The sequence below is a fragment of the Kickxella alabastrina genome (genome assembly GCF_025024165.1).
Source record: "Kickxella alabastrina strain RSA 675 chromosome Unknown BX661scaffold_9, whole genome shotgun sequence".
Taxonomy (NCBI): Eukaryota; Fungi; Kickxellomycota; class Kickxellomycetes; order Kickxellales; family Kickxellaceae; genus Kickxella; species Kickxella alabastrina.
The window spans coordinates 243,706-259,631 of NW_026251480.1; the positions used below are offsets into that span (position 1 = coordinate 243,706).

Consider the following 15,926-nt stretch of genomic DNA (forward strand, 5'->3'; position numbering starts at 1 on the left):
ATGGCCCGAGAATGCGCGTCTGTTGGGCTTATACCCTAGGCTGGACGGGGTGGTGGTGACCTGAAGCATAAACCGGCCGCCACTCTCCATGACTTCGTTCACTGAGCGCAAGAAGGCAGGAATGCTTCGCGTGCCAATCGTGTCGAGCGCATCGATCGCCAGCACCTTTGTAAACAGGGGCAATCCGGCCGGCAGGCACTGTGTAACGGCACGGTAGTCGCCGGTGACAAAACGCAAAAACCTCTGCACCTGGGACTCGCCAGACAAGTTTGTCGCATGGTTGAGCTGCGACGACGTGGCCACAATAGCGCATGTGGGCACCTGATAGTCGTGGGCCAAGTACACGGCGAGATCGCCCCACTGCGAGTTGACATCCAGCAGCCGGTCATTGGGATTCAGATCCAAATACTCTTTGCCTATGCGCTCCATCTGGACAGCCAGGCTGTTCTCCAGCTCCTCTGGAACCTCATCGCGAAAATAACCAACAAGCGGCAGACGGTCGGGCCCAAGAACCTGCTCAAGCAATGAGTCGCTCGTCGTGACATATTTTTCGACATTGCGCTTGTCTTGATACTCTGTGTGCGACGTGGACATGAACGTGCGGAAAATTCGCCAGGCAAGCGTCAAGTCGAAGCGGAACGAAACCACCTGTGCTATGTGCTCCATGCCCCGACCAGAGTGCGCGTCACGGAGCTCGATACGTCCGTGCAAAAAATCGTTGACAAATTGCGAGACGGATATTTTGCTGCGCGACGTGTAGACTTGGACGGGTATGTTGAGGTGGAGGGAACAAATATGTCTGAGGGCGCGTAGGGCGCCTGGTATCCGCGCTTTGTCCACAGATATGCTACGGCGACTAGCACCAGACTTGTGAGGGCGCGTACCCAGTACCGAAGCAAAAGCTCTGTCGCTTGCTCCAGCAGCTGCGCATTGTCGCTGACCATTTTTGCCGCGATTGGTTTGTATAAGGAAAGCAAAATTTCGAATTATTCGTGTAAAATAAAAACAAAAAGAGGTAATTATCGAAACGCGATCTGCACACGAAACAACAATTTAGCTTTGGGGGGTTTCTTCTCCTTTTTGGACAAGCTCTCAATTTTTTTAAAAGAAACGCTATCTCAGACATGCATGTGCACATCAATTTTATCGGTGTTTTCGTCAGACCGTCGGCAAGCCACTTCTAACAGACCGCGTCCTCATCACCTCCGTTTTCGCGCCGCACCTGCACGCGTGCAATAATCTCCTTTATCGACTCTTGCAAAATGATGACGTTTTCCAAAAACTCGGCAATGTTCGCGTTGGCCGGCGGGACGCTCAGCGCATGCCACGATGAGCTCGCCATCGAGTCGTCGCCCAAGACGGCGCCACTGGAGCCCATGTGACTGCCAGGCCGCAGCGTGTTGTTTGCACCAGTCGACGTCGACGAGTTAGAGGCCATATCCGATGCGTGGCTTATCGAGCTGCCCCTCAGCCGAGAGGCCGGGAAGCCAGATGACAGGACGCCTGCCGACAGAGATGATGCAGTCGCGTTGCTTGGGCTGCGCTTGCGATGGGCAGACGCGAGCAAGGCCGGGTTGGATGGGGCCGACGACAAGCCAGCCACTCGTGCGTTCTCGAGACTCGCCGATGACAGCCCACGGTCGCGGCCGCGATGTACGCTCGTATCACACGCGTCTTGGCTGCGGACTCCGCCGTGTTCTCGAGCTCACCGTCCAGATCGTCGACATCCTCGACAATGCCCATCAGTGCATTCCTTGCTCGCTTTAGCCGGCGCGAAAAGTCAGGAATCTCGTTCCGCAGCACCCTAGCTTGCTGCACCAGGCCGCTAATCACCAGGTACAGCGAGGGCGGCGTGGCACCGTTGGGGAGCGTGCGCACCGCCGCCTGCAGCTCGCGGTCAAGCCCAGCGTATTTTGACGCATTGGCCGTTGCAATTGCCGCTGCCGGCGCACCGCCAAATCCAGGGGCACCACGCGGATTGTCCTCGCCCTCGCTGTCGCTAGCTCTCGATCCGCTCTCGTCGTCGCTGATGTTGCGCAGGTTATCCATCCATGTGGACCAGGGCTTGCTCAAAACACCACCAAGCAACGCTCCCAAGTTAAAGCCCAGCCACAGGTCCAGCGTCCGGTGCTGGCAACCGACAAGTGCGGCCAGCACGCCAGTCAGCGCCAGGTTGCATTCGCGCGGCTGCGCAAAATATTTTGTCAGCAGGTTCATCAGCGCGCGGACAATTGGATCCGATGGCTTGATGTTATACTTTGCGCGCTTGCAAGGTGCAGACGCGACTGCCCTGGATCCAGCGGCACCGGCAGCCAGAGGCCTGTGTGCACCTGCCTTGGCCCCGGACAACAGCTTGTTGGCCGGCAAACTTTTTGGAGCACCCGTGTTATTCGCAGAAATCATAAATGCCTCTGAGTATTTGCGCGGCCGCATCTGGTGCTGCTTATCCTGGCCAATGCCAATGCCAATGGGTGTGTTTGTGAGCGAGAGGCTGTTCATTTGTGAGCCCAGTTTGGACGCACTCTTCGCTGCAAAAAGCACGTCCAGCTCGGCGTGGTACGCCTTGTGTGAGTCCCAGTCAAGCGCCGCGTCCTCGAGATACTCGTCATACCCGGTCGAGAAGGACTCGGGCACCGCCGGCCGGAGCTCGGACTTTGGTAGAGAGTCTTGCCTCCACGGGATGCGCAGCACCTGACTGTCAGAGTCGGTGCCACCGTCTCTTTTGCTGCTGTCTCCATGCTGTAGTTGCGTCATTAGTCGGGCGTACATGTCCAGCTCCTGGCGATGAACGTCGATCGCGACGGTGCAATTGGTCATCCAGCCGTTCTTGATCCCGCAAGGCTGTGCGCGCTCAACCTCAATTAGGCGCGACGAGTAGCGGCAATGCTTGCTCAGTATAAGCCGCAGTAGGTTTAGCGCCGATACTACCGCGTCGATGGACACTGTCGACTGCAAGTTTGTGTACACGAGATCGCGCAGCGTGAACGGAAGACATCCAGAGTCCGTGGAGTTTGACGCTGGCGAGGAGTCGTCGGGAGTAGACTGCCGCCGCTTTTGGCCAGGCGCAAGTTCGCCCTGGCCAAAACTATGCGAGTTGCCGCCTGTGCCCTCGTCTGTCAAAAAGTCCATAATTGTGCTGACCAAGTCTTCATGCCGTGCGACCTGTAGCATTGTCTCCAGGTATCTCATTACTGCGACGCTGCTGCCGTCGGTATCTGAGCTTTCCAGTAAACTTGGATACATGATTGCTTGCAAAAAGTTTTCGCGCAGGTTCTTCAGGAGTTGGTTGCACACATACGACGACGGGCAGCGGTACAATACCTCCTGGATGAAACCGAGCAAGTTCGCAAATTCCAAAAGCCGCGAGCGGAACTCGGCATTAGCCGAGCTGACTGATCCCCCACCCTCAGTCCATCGGTCAATGCTAGCGGCCCGAGCGCCATCAGCAGAAAATATCGAGCTCTCGATCGCATTCTGTAGGTCTGCCGAGTAGCTGGGAAAAGACTCGGGAACCACGGCAGCGGGACCTGTGGACACCCGAAGGCTGCGTGGAAGCTGCGAGTACAGCGCGCCCAGAGTCGCCGACAAAATGGCTGCAAATCCGCTGTCCTCTATTATGAATCGCTCGAGCGCCGTGTTCCCACCGGTAGACGCCATGATCTCGGTCGTCGCCAACTCCAGCAAAAACAGCAGGCTTGTTCGACCCGTGTCACCGGCCTTTCCCTCAAGATGCACAAACTGGAGCAAGTGCGAAAACAGCACAAACTCGTACGAGGTCGATGCCGGCTCTCCCCTACGACCTGTGTCCTCACTGCGCAGGCTCTCGACGCTCCGCATCATCGCCGTAATGCTCTCCGCGCTTATGCTGCGCTGCTCAATGCTCTTGAGCCACTTGCGGTCCTGAAAAAATATGTTGAGCAGCATGGGCTCGCCACGAATCTTGCTGCATATTGCGTACAGAAGGTCGACAAAGTCGTCATCGTAAATGTGCTGTTGCGTGTTAAACAGACTGGTTACCGACTGTGAAGTGTTCATATCGCCAGTGCTCCCCTGCACGGCGTACGAACGCAGCAGCTCCAACACTGGGTTGTGAACTGCCTTTTGCACCAGCAGCTTGTCATCTGTCAAGTTGACAAACGTGGAAAGGTTTCTGATGACCACACCGCGAATACCGACTGGTTGGTCCTTCTCTGCAAGCTGCACCAGCGACTCCAGAATATTGTTACCCAGTAGGTATTCCATGCATGCGCCTGTTGTCGAGTCGTCTGTGTCTGACTGGCGGATGTCCTCCTGGACCAAAAGGTCGAACATTATAACCAACTGCACGGGCAGGACTGTTTTATCGATTGGAATACCGCGCCATTTTGACTGGTGGTAGCAAATGTTCTGAACTGTCTTCCATGCCTTTTCGAATTTGTTGAGCTGCGACGTGCTGCCTCCGAGCGCTGCCCTTCTGGGTGTCGCAATATGCCGCGTGAATTTCGCAAAGTACTCCATGTGTGGCAGCAAAGATATTAAAGAAATGCGAATGCAGAAATTGCTAAAAAAAATATAAAAATAACAGCAGTGGCCTGGGAGAGAAAATGAAAAATGTTGTTGTTTTGGTTGTTTTGATACACACAGAGAGGAAATAGAATATTTGAAAATAATAACAATTAGAACGCCGATTGTACAATTATCAAATTTAAAGAAGAAAAAATAAAGAAAGAAAAACAACGTGGGTAAGAAGATGAAGGTGCAACACGAGTCGATAAAAAAAACCGTTGTACACATTGTCCTGTGCGTGACAGTATGCATATGCGTGCGAGGCAAGAAAAGTAAGGACAAGCAGTGAGGACAAATGCAAATGCAAAAAAGCCGGTTTTAGCACTTGAATTGTCTGTAGGTTTGAGTCAAGAAAGTTGTCGTCACTTTGAACAAAAAACACTCGCACACAAATCTTATAGCTTATTTGTTACAGTGATCAGATGAGCGGATCAAAATAAATTCTAGTATTTGATTTAAATATAAATTGTCAAGATGCACACTAAAAGAAAAGAACGAGACTACAAGTATCCTCAAAATGATATTCCCCCCCCCCCCCAGATTGACTAGCAACCTGACAAGTGTTTGGAAACTACTGGCAGCAGACCACTATGGTTGACGATATTAATCAGTTTGCTGCTTCTTTCGAAGAGAAGAAACAGGAGCAGATGGGTTCTTGCGCACACGCTTGGCCTTGGGCTTTGGCTTGATCAAAATCTTGGGCTTTGACTTGGGCTTGGGTTTGAACAAAGTCTCGGGTGTCGCTGTAGACTCGGGTTCAGCCAACTCTGACGATGCCTTTTTGCGTGAAAAATGGGTTTTGAAAATCCCCCGCTTAAAAATCTGGACATTCGCTATAAACGTCTGGAAATTCCAAAATCCATTTACACCAGTATATATCACATATGCACAACAATTTGATTCCGGAAACACATCCTGCACATATATATTGCAAATGCGACCAAGCCTCAAATGCTTCCTATAAAATGACACAATTATTTTGCATTCTGGGTGTGTCTATCACAGGGTTGTTTGACCGAGCTTGCTGTAATATTTTTATTGAACTCATATTTTTCATTTCCTTTCAAAAGAAAAATAAACATGTCAGGTATACCAATGCGACACTACATACACTGCCCTGTGTGCGGGCGAGCCCTTCCTATCAACATGTATTATGTCAGCCATGTTTTGAGCCACCATGTCAGATAGCTGCTCGGTGAACATGCACAATTAATGTATTTATTTTTGCTCGGTGGACATACACAGAACACGGGTCAAGTGCAACCAACGCAGCTAGTTCATCCTTGTCCTGCCTACTCTATTTATTTATTATTTGACAATATAGCGCCTTGGCTGAAATTCCAGAAATTAATACTTTGAACTTGCTATCAAAAAAAAGTTAAAGAAAATTTTAAATTTAAGCGGACTGCTTCTTCGAGTCCTCCTTGAGCGTAACAATGCGATTCATAATAATCTTGGCCTCGCTGGCGTTATCGTTCGCAATAGACTCGGCGGTCAGAACGCTGTCCTTGTCAAGGGTAAAGTAGCCAATGCGCATGAACTGGAATCTGATATTCTCAACGTGGTTTTCGGCCAGATCCTTCTTGCCCGATGCTGTGGCTGCAAACTTCTTGATCGAATCCCAGAGCCCAACCTCGGCAACAGCCCCCTTGTAGACCTGCAGCGAGTTGCGGTCGACATCGGACAGAAAGCCCTCTGGAACTGTGCTCTTGTCCTCGGGGTTAGAGTGATTGAACAGCGGGTTGTAGATGCGCACTTCGTCCAGGCGCACCGGCGAGCCCAGCTGGGGGCAGTCGGCAACCCACTGGATAAAGGTCTTGGGCTTGGGCTGCTTGCCTTCGTTCTCGTACCGGCAGACAAGCTCGGCGATCGAGCCGTCGGCGTTCTTGCGGACCTCAGTGCAGGTGATAGGGTGGGAAAGGCCCTGCAGGCCAACGGACTTGTTCGGGGCCAAGCGATAGTAGTCGGCCGAGTCGACATCGCGGAAATCGGAGGCGTCGATGTACAGGACGCGGGTGAAGGGCACTGTGTGGGAGCCGAAGGACTCGTCGCGCGGCTTGTAAGGGAGCTCGATCATCTCCAGGTGGCTCTCGGGAAGGTTGGACAGCACAACACGCACAGGGCTGATGGCGGCCATGATGCGGGGAGCGATCTCGTCGAGACAGCTGCGGATATGGTTCTCCAGGCGGCCGACGTCGATGGTGGCGCTCGTGGTGGTAACGCCAAGCTCACGGACAAACGCGTTGATTGCCTGGGGCGGCACACCACGGCGTCGCAGCGCCGGGATGGTGTACACGCGCGGGTCATCCAGATCGGAGATCAGGCCCTCGTCGCGAAGCTTCAATAGCTTGCGCTTGGACAGCAAGGTGTTGGTGACGTTGAGGCGTCCGTACTCCCATTGCACCGGCTTGTAGACCTCCACGGCGTCACACAGCCAGTAGTACGACTGTCTCGACAGGGTGAACTCACGCGTGCACAGCGAGTGCGTGATGTTCTCGAACGAGTCGCACAGGCAATGCGTGTAGTCGTAGGTTGGGTAGATGCACCACTCGGTGCCAGTGCGGTGGTGGCTGGAGTACAGGATGCGGTAGGCGATCAGATCCCACATCTGCGGGTTGCCGTCCTCCATGTCCATCTTCATGCGCAGAGTCGCCTCGTTGGCAGCATACCGGCCCTCCTTCATCTTCTGGAACTCCGCCAGGGACTCGGCAATGGGCCTGTCGCGGTGCTCGCAGGAGAACCGCGGGCCCTTGTCCTCACCACCACGCTGCTCGCGGATCTGCTCGCCAGTGCAGTGGCACACGTATGCCAGGCCGCGGCTAGTGAGTTCGACCGCCAGGTCAAAAAGCTCCTGGAAGTAGTCCGAAGAGTACAGAATCTTGTGCGGCTCGAACCCCAGCCAGCGGACGGTATCGAGGATCGAGTCGACGTACTTTTGCTCCTCCGCCTCAGGGTTGGTGTCATCATAGCGCAGATTGCACACGCCGCCGTGGGTCTTGGCGTAGCCAAAGTTGACATTGATGGCCTTGGCGTGGCCAATGTGCAGGTAGCCATTGGGCTCTGGCGGGAAGCGTGTGATGACCATGCCCCTGGTTGCGCGCAGATGCTCCTCCATAATCTCGGGCTTGATCTGCGGGTTCTCTCCAGCCTTGTGCAGCCGGCTGATTTCGCCGTCGGCAAACATGGCCTCGAGCGACGCGGGCTCCCACTTCTTGGCCTCGGGGGCCTTGGCAGCAGCACCAGCGTTGGATTTGGCGGCAGCGGCGGGCTTATTGGTGGCGGCAGCGGCCTTCTTGGCAGCGGCAGGGTCGTCTCTCTCGTCCTTAGGGCCCAGAAGCGCAAGGACCTGAGCATCAAACTCGTTCTTCACCTTGCCCGAGTCAGCCCACCGTAAAGCGGGCGCCTTCTTAATCAGGCCCAGAACTTTTCCTTGGCCGCGATACCGCTCCTTCACCAACGAGGCCTTGACGCTGTCGATAACATCCTTCACGCTGGCAGAAATCTCATCGTCGCTCACGACAACGCCGACACCGCAGGCCTCGTCAAAGGCCTGTTCATTGGCGGGAGGATCATTCTTGATGCAGAACTTTGTAGCTGCAGTCAGCTGCTCGGTCGATGCAATGCGGCCGCTCGCAATGGCCTGGGCGATGTACTCGGCGTGCGGTGTCTTGTCCTTGGTCACTGTGGTTCCCAGTGTATAGAGCAGCATGCCCGATGATTTGTCGAAAGTGGTCTGGCCAGTAGCATCAATGATCCCGCTCAAAGTAGGTGCGAGCTTCTTATTGCCAGCGGCCTCCTTGGCCTTTTCAGCGGCGAGTCCCAGTGCCTCGAATTTGGAAATGAGTGCGTCCATAGCGTCGAAAAGTTTTTTGGAGCTTTTTGAAATAAAAATGAATAAATAGTCTACTGGTGTATTGTGGAAGAAACAAAGGAGAAAGATAGAGTAATGGTGGTGGTATGGAATTCAAAGAACAATCAGAAAATAACAAACTTTGATTAGTTAGAATAAAATAGAAACAGTGGTGAGAAAATTTTGTACGTTATGAAAACAAAAACAAAAAAGCGTCTGGCAAAACTGGGCCAGTCTGATGAATTTTACAAATCTGCTTTACATCACGTGCGCTCATGCATGATGGAAAGCAAAAAGGCGCGAAAGATGAGTCAGAATTGAGTTGATATGAAATTGAATTGTGATGGCAAGGTATTCAAACTTTTCCACTCTCGAATCGGGCTTTCATTCTTTCTCAGCGCTGCGTGTCGTGTGCTGCAAGTGCTGCCGATGGGCGGTCGATAAGCTTGCCTCGCTGTGATGCTGGCAGATATGCGCAGCAGTGGCACCACTCTCGTGTTTTAAATAACGGCAAGATCAGCCAGGATCAAGAAGCGGCATTGTCTGCCAAATTGTCATGGCAGTCATAACATTTGGAATTACTGCCTTTATGCATTGCCAGTTACCGCCGAATATTGAAGGTTACTATCGCTGAGAATAAGCTCATCTTGATTGAGTTGCTTCCTGCGAATATTCATTTGGCCCAGAGAGACCCTGTTGCGCGGGGCAGCAACTTGTCCAAAAAACCCGCTATCTTTGTACTCTGTAACACACCTACCAAACAAACTTATTATTAAACGACACATAGAGCTCATATTTTCAGAGACCATGCCTAAAGTCCGCCTGGTCCATGCAAAGACAACGCAGCTGATGGGTACTCAGGCCAACAACCAGAGGACATTGGCAGAAATCGTGCAAGACGAGTGCCCGAGTCTCGCCGAGGGAGCGGTATTCAATCCGTCGCCCTTTGTCCCCGGTGGCCATGCCCAAACCATCTATGCATTTCTTGGATTTTACTTTTACTATGCTCACAGCTTGATAAGCCCCAGGTTTACTCGCGAAATATTCCGTCTCTCTGACGGGGGCATTGTGGATTTGGATTGGGCTCTGTGCGAAAACCACACAGAGCGGCCGATAGTCACCATACTTTCTGGAGTCACCGGAACAAGCTGCGACTTTTACGTGCGCAGATGCTACAACGAGTTTGTCAAGATGAACTACAGCGTGTTGGTTGTGCACAGCCGCGGATGTAAGTATTAACGCATGATGTTGACTGGAAATAAATTCCACATGTTTAATCGGCACGTATTGTTGTTAAACTGACATTAAAGATTAAAATTATTTAATACTTTCACTTTTGTAGGCGGCAGCTCCAAGCTGACAACCCCCATGCCGTTCCACTGTGGCCTGACCACCGATTACCGCGAGGTGATCAACAGTATCCATGCGCGTTTACCGAATTGCCCGCTGCTTGGGCTTTCTTTTTCGCTGGGCGCCAACATAATGGCCAAGTACATTGGCGAGGAGGGCGAGCAATGCCCGCTAGTGGCAGGCATAATTGTGGGGAATCCCTACGACATGTACAAGGTCATCCAGCACCTCGACTCTCGATTTTTCAGTCTAAACAAAATCTACGATATCGCCATCCTTAACTTTCTCAAAACGGCGTTTAACAACAACAAGGAGGCCATTGCCAGTGCGCCAATCGACTTTAATGTTCCCAATATCACCAACTCGACTACGATCATGGAGTTTACTGAGGAGATGACGCGCAAGGCATTTGGGTACAAATCGGCCAAGCATCTGTTGGATGAATCGAGTAGCGGTCCGTTCTTGGACAACATAAGGATCCCAGTTATGTTTCTCAACTCGCTCGACGATCCCATCTGCATAGAGCCCCTCATAACGTACGAGAAGTTTATCAATAACCCTTATCTCATGCTTGCCTTGACAGAGCATGGCGGCCATATCGGATATATGGGCGGCACTTGGCCCACCTCGTGGATCGAACACCCAGTGTCGCAGTTCTTCAAGGCCATGCTCAAACACAATGCTCCAGCAGCGCAGTGATAAAAATACATTTTACTATTCTCCTATTATTAATTACTTTAAACTGGAATAAACCCCATTAATTCTCTTTTATTTTACTCTAAAAAATATTTGAATGTAAAAGTGATATATTGCCAGCAGGTTTGCCGCCATTGCGCTTTATTTAGATATCATTGTATATTGTTATCAAGGAAGCCCTAACATGGCTGATAACAAACTGCAAAGCAAATGTAAAAGTGTTAATTTCGCGAGTGGCGCAATCGCCGAAATGTGTGGCGCCAAATATGAAATGAGCATACACATGCATTGTGCAAAAATTTTGTTCAGAATATCAGTTCTGAGACAGGATTTTACAATACAAAGTCCACTCGTTATTTGTAGATTCTACAATTTCCGCTCATTTACTTGGCGTTGACTTGTCTCTTTCCTTTCCCGCCTTTCATTTTGCATTTGTTTGTTGATATTACAACTTTTTTGGATTATACTTGCCAATGGTGTACACAGCAGTTCTTCCCAAATCGTGGTTCAAGGTCCAACTGACACACGCACCTTCTGAAAAGCAGCCGCAGCGTGGAGGCAGAACGCTTTTGGAGCAGCTCAAATACACATGTCCTACAATAGCGGACCCCTCAAAGGCATACTATGTGCCGCCGTGGACAATTCACAACGGTGACCTGCAAACAATCTATCTCTACACGCAGCACTTTAAGCCTGCCGGGTGCCCGGTTGAATTTGAGCGCGAGATATTCAAGTTTTCCGATGGAGGAAGGGCGGCCGTAGACTGGGCATTGCCGCGACTGGACACACATCCAGACTCACCATTGATGGTGCTGATTCCTGGCATTGCTGGGTCTAGCTATGACTATTACATAAGATCGTTTATTACTTGCATCGCTCAACAGTCATATGGATACCAGGTAGTTGTGCTGCACAGTCGAGGGTGCAATGGAGTCGATTTGGCTACGCCAAAGGCCTTTCACGGTGGAATGACTGAGGATCTGCGCGAGTTTATGGACTACATTGGCAGAACTAGGCCCAACGCCCCGCTGGTCGGCATTGGCTTCTCATTGGGCGCCAACATTTTGACAAAATATATTGGTGAAGAAAGTGACAAATGTCGGTTTGTCGCGGCAGCCTCTGTGTGCAACCCATTTGACATTCACACAACGGTCACTAACATGAGCCAGCCTTCAATTAAAAACCGCTACTTGTATGCGGCGGCATTAACACGATCGCTAGTTTCGGTATTCACTAATAACGAGAAAGTCATCTTGGCTGGCAATGTGGAGCTCAATGGCAAGGCAATTGCGGCGTCACGCAACATTGACGAGTTCAACGAGGCATACACTGCCAAGGTGTTTGGTTACAGCTCGGCCAAGGAACTAAGCATCAGCGGCAGCAGTGTTCGCTATTTGAAGGATATCAAGGTACCAATGTTGTTCATTAACGCACTCGACGACCCCATGTGCTACAGGCGCACAATCCCATTTGCTGAGATCAAGGCCAACCCGAATCTGGTTCTGGCATGCACGCGGTATGGCGGCCACCTGGCGTACTTTGAAGGTATCCAGATGACAACTTGGCTGCCCAAACAGCTTTCGCAGTTTGTCCGCGGAATGCTTGAGTGGAAATAAAAAGATAAAAACATTTGTTTTTTAATTAAACAATTCATTGGCTCTACAAAAAAATCAGTTGACATTTAGTGTGCTACGCGCGGTTCGGCGGATAAAGTTGAGTGTGCACAAAAGCATTGCGACAATTCTGAGTGGAAGTACCTTTTTGTGTGATCCAGAGGTGAGGAATCTGCCATGTCCGAGATCTGCAGGCACTTAGAATCTGGCATGTTTGCTCCTGTAAAATTGAATTGAATTTATTATGCATGACAAAGGCAAACACATGAACTCGCTTATCTTTATTTATTTCTCTTTCTTCTTTCTTGACACTTTTTCTTTTTCGTCTTCTCTTTATCTGCCCACACTAAAGCGTTTTGCTCGTACTTTTTAATGCCATACAACCCGCTTCTAGCAACCAGTGCTATTGCAGTTGGCGCAGCTGTAATGTATCGCAAGAACACCATCGACAGCAGCGGCGTGAGTCTGCTGCATGCCCCGCAAACGGCCAGGATTGAGGGCAAAAAGACCCTACTCGACATCATCACAGCCGAATGCCCATCGCTGGCAGACCCTGAAAAGGCACGGTTCGTGCCCACACCAATGCTTCCGACCGCCGACTTCCAGACATGTTACAATGCTATTAGAGAGCGGTTCGGAAAACTCAAAATTGTAAAGTACGAGCGCGAGCTCATCACCACAGAGGACGGTGGTACTATCGGCCTGGACTGGTCGCCTCCGTTTACGCAGATGCCCGAGGATGACCGTCCAATTGTGGTCCTGTCCCATGGGTTGTCGGGCGGAAGCCAGGAGACCTACGTCCAAACAGCCATCAAGGCCCTCACGTCTGCGCCGTACAATTTCCGAACTGTTGTGGTCAACTTCCGCGGCTGCGCAGGCGTCAAGCTGACCACACACGTACTGTACAACGGCGGCTTCACGTCAGACTATGGAATTGCCGTGGAGTATATCAAGGGCCGCTTCCCGCAGTCAAAGCTTGTAGCAATTGGTTATTCACTGGGCGCGAACTTGATCACAAAGTACGTCGGCGAGCAAGGCGAGGTCTGTCCGCTAAAGGCTGCCATATCTGTGGGCAACCCTTACGACCTGGCAGCCTCTTCGGACGCCATTGAGGAGCCCACCTTCCGCAACAAGTACGTGTACTCGCCTGCTATGCTTGAGGGTCTGATGCGGCTTTACCGGCGCCATAGCAAGATGATGGCCACGGGCCCGGTCAAGCTTGACGCCAAGGCAATTGCAAAGATAAAGTCAATTCGTGAGTTTGACGAGCTCATTACATCGAGGGTGTTTGGGTACAAGAACAGCACCGACTATTACCAGCAGAACAGCAGTGCCCAGTTCATGCCCAACATTAGCATTCCCTTCTTGGCCATCACTGCGCTGGACGATCCTGTGTGCCCCGACAGTTACATTCCTCGCGAGACATTCCGCTCCAACCCGCACTTGGTCCTTGCCCTTACGCAGTACGGCGGGCATCTGGGCTACCACGAGAGCTTGAGTCAGTCGTGGCTACCTCGCCCAATTGCCGAGTTCTGCAGCGCCATCTTCAACCACACAACGGTGTAAAGCGAGGGCCCTCTTCAGTTTTATATTTATTTATTTTTGTCGAAAAATTTCCAACAATTTGGCCCAGTCCCAAAACAAGCCAGTTCCTGCCCGGGCGCCACTATGTCGCAATTATACTTCGCGAGGGGTTTTTCTGTGCCTCAGCTATATTCGCGACGGCCCTTGTCTCGTCTTGTTTATTCTTTTAAATTATTTGTTCTAATTCTTTCGTTTTTAATATCTACCAAACACGCAACACATCAAACTCAAATAAAAAACATTGCTTCAAAAGAAACGAAACGTATGGCCGGTATACCTCTTTCCGGGTGTTTCCCAGTTGTGTCGACGCTGCAAGAGTACATGGACGCCCTCGTTATTGATGGGAAGTGTCAGCAAGACGATGACCCGTCCAGTTTCAAACGGTTTCTAAGCAGTACCCTCGTCGGCCACAGTCCTATAACTCGCCAATGCTTCTTGGAAGAGCCCAGCAACAGCGTCAGAGACATCGCAATCAAGGCCATCCAGAGGCTGCTCAAAATGGAAGTGGCAACTGTCAAGAAGCAAACAACGAGCGAATGGTTTCTAGAGACAGAACAGCGCAATATCTTGGCCGCAGGCTACAAGTGCACAACAGTGTGCTCCAAGAATTCAGTGCGCGGGGCTATTGGGCTGTCCAACAACAATATCAACTCGACAATGGTGGAGCTGAACAACAGGCGCTGGGACATTTTGCTCGGCCGTGTCGGAGATGTCGCGCTGGGCAGGTTGTTTATCGAAACATCGATATTCGTGCCTCTCAAGAGGGGAAGCTTCCAACAGATATGTGGCGCCCCGCTCATCAACGCGAACAGACCACCGCTTGAGTCGGTCAGCGTCCCCATCATCGAAAGGCTCTTTGACCAGGGATTGAAGAGCAGCAGCAAACGGCGACTCGCAGATACTGACAACCATGGGGGTGGCGAGGCTGCCTCGCCGAAGCGATCTTGTGTCTGCAGTAAGCGGCCCGATCAACAGAAGCAGAGGCAGAAGCAGAACCTAGGGCCAGGTGTGCCTATACGCTTCCTTGAGCCCCCAAAGCTGTGCAATGCCACCGTGTTCCGCCGCTCGATGCAGTATTGCGTACCGGCGATTACCAAGGGTAATTTTAAAAAGAAGGAGCACCCGGTGTGGGCCCTTCCCGAAACCTTTCCGCTCAACAGCTGCACATCCGCAGACGAGCTCCTCAGGAACATATTTTCCGGGACGCCAGAGTTTATTGTGCATCTTCCAGAAAAGCTGATTGTCCTGGGCCGGCGAATGCTCAAGCTGCACAAAAAATGCAACTACCGTTTTCATCTGTTCAGGCAATGCCCTGCACCGTGGCAGGTCTGTGATACTTCTGGCAGCAGTCAGGGTACAAAGCAGGACGGGCCGCTGACTGGCAGTGCCGGCAACAGCGATAGTGACAGCGATAGTGACAGCGATGACCAGTTCAAAGGCGGACTCGAGGCTGACGGCCTGCCATTTTCGATTGGCCTGAGCTTGCCGACTCCCGAGCACACGCCGGACGGCTCGCCGGCCCCAAGTTCACAAATGCACGCCGCCACCAGCCAGCCTGGGTCGACCGGCGGACAAACCTCTCTTTCTGGCGCAAATCCAAATGTGCTGGAGAAGGCTACTTCGCACGAGCAGGTGTGCATGTATCTCCAGCTGTGCATCAGTCGTGTTATTCCGCGGGAACTAATCGGCGGCAAGAAGAACCTTCGCGAGCTTTTCAAGCTCGTCCGAAGTCTGATCCGGACCGGAAACTACGAGAAGCTCTCCTTGCACGACTCTATCCAGCATTTTATGGCGAGCGAGGTTAGCTCATGGCTCAATGGCTGGGACCGGCAGCTGGCCTTTGACATTTATGCAGGTTTAGTGCGCTGGATCTTGTCCGACTATGTGATCGGGCTAGTGCGCTGTTTCTTTTACGTGACTGAAGGCTCGACTACCTACAACGCACTGCACTTTTACCGCAATGACGTGTGGACAAACATAACTAGAAAGCCATGGCAGAGTTTGGCGGGCGGCATGTACCAGCGAAAGTCATTCGATGAGCTGGCGACCGCGCACGGGAGCAAGAGTACCGGCGATGAACCAGCTGCAGGTATCCAGTACTCGCACATGCGTCTGGTACCCAAAGTTGACTCGTTTCGCCCGATTGTCAACATGAAGAAGACCATGTCGATTAGCAGGAGGAGGACAGACAGCTTGGTCGTGGGAAAAAGGTTTTCGAGTATACCGCCAGCAAGGCGGCCCCGATTAACCAAGTATTGAAGGACGCGCACGCGGTGCTGCGACGCGTG

At 51.7% G+C, this 15,926-nt stretch overlaps 4 protein-coding genes across 4 annotated transcripts; 3 read left to right on the forward strand and 1 right to left on the reverse strand.

Moving 5' to 3' along the window:
• Positions 1 to 5,797: 5,797 nt before the first annotated feature.
• Positions 5,798 to 8,389, reverse strand: BX661DRAFT_153127 (tRNA synthetases class I, catalytic domain-containing protein). The gene is made up of 2 exons (XM_051533248.1): positions 6,179 to 8,389; positions 5,798 to 6,127 (listed from the first exon to the last, which is right to left on the reverse strand). The coding sequence occupies exons 1-2, from the start codon at positions 8,252 to 8,254 to the stop codon at positions 5,942 to 5,944; spliced, it is 2,262 nt and encodes a 753-aa protein (XP_051392135.1). The 5' UTR covers positions 8,255 to 8,389; the 3' UTR covers positions 5,798 to 5,941.
• A 635-nt stretch (positions 8,390 to 9,024) lies between these two features.
• BX661DRAFT_100204 (Alpha/Beta hydrolase protein) lies at positions 9,025 to 10,498 on the forward strand. Its single transcript, XM_051532378.1, has 2 exons — positions 9,025 to 9,623; positions 9,738 to 10,498. The coding sequence occupies exons 1-2, from the start codon at positions 9,203 to 9,205 to the stop codon at positions 10,442 to 10,444; spliced, it is 1,128 nt and encodes a 375-aa protein (XP_051392136.1). The 5' UTR covers positions 9,025 to 9,202; the 3' UTR covers positions 10,445 to 10,498.
• A 355-nt stretch (positions 10,499 to 10,853) lies between these two features.
• On the forward strand, positions 10,854 to 12,094 carry BX661DRAFT_181408 (Alpha/Beta hydrolase protein). Its single transcript, XM_051535702.1, has one exon. The coding sequence runs from the start codon at positions 10,915 to 10,917 to the stop codon at positions 12,055 to 12,057; it is 1,143 nt and encodes a 380-aa protein (XP_051392137.1). The 5' UTR covers positions 10,854 to 10,914; the 3' UTR covers positions 12,058 to 12,094.
• Positions 12,095 to 12,291: 197 nt separating this feature from the next.
• BX661DRAFT_181409 (Alpha/Beta hydrolase protein) lies at positions 12,292 to 13,623 on the forward strand (the record flags this gene model as incomplete). Its single annotated transcript, XM_051535703.1, has 1 exon — positions 12,292 to 13,623. Exon 1 carries the CDS (start codon positions 12,427 to 12,429, stop codon positions 13,618 to 13,620), a length of 1,194 nt encoding a protein of 397 aa, XP_051392138.1. The 5' UTR covers positions 12,292 to 12,426.
• Positions 13,624 to 15,926: the final 2,303 nt, after the last annotated feature.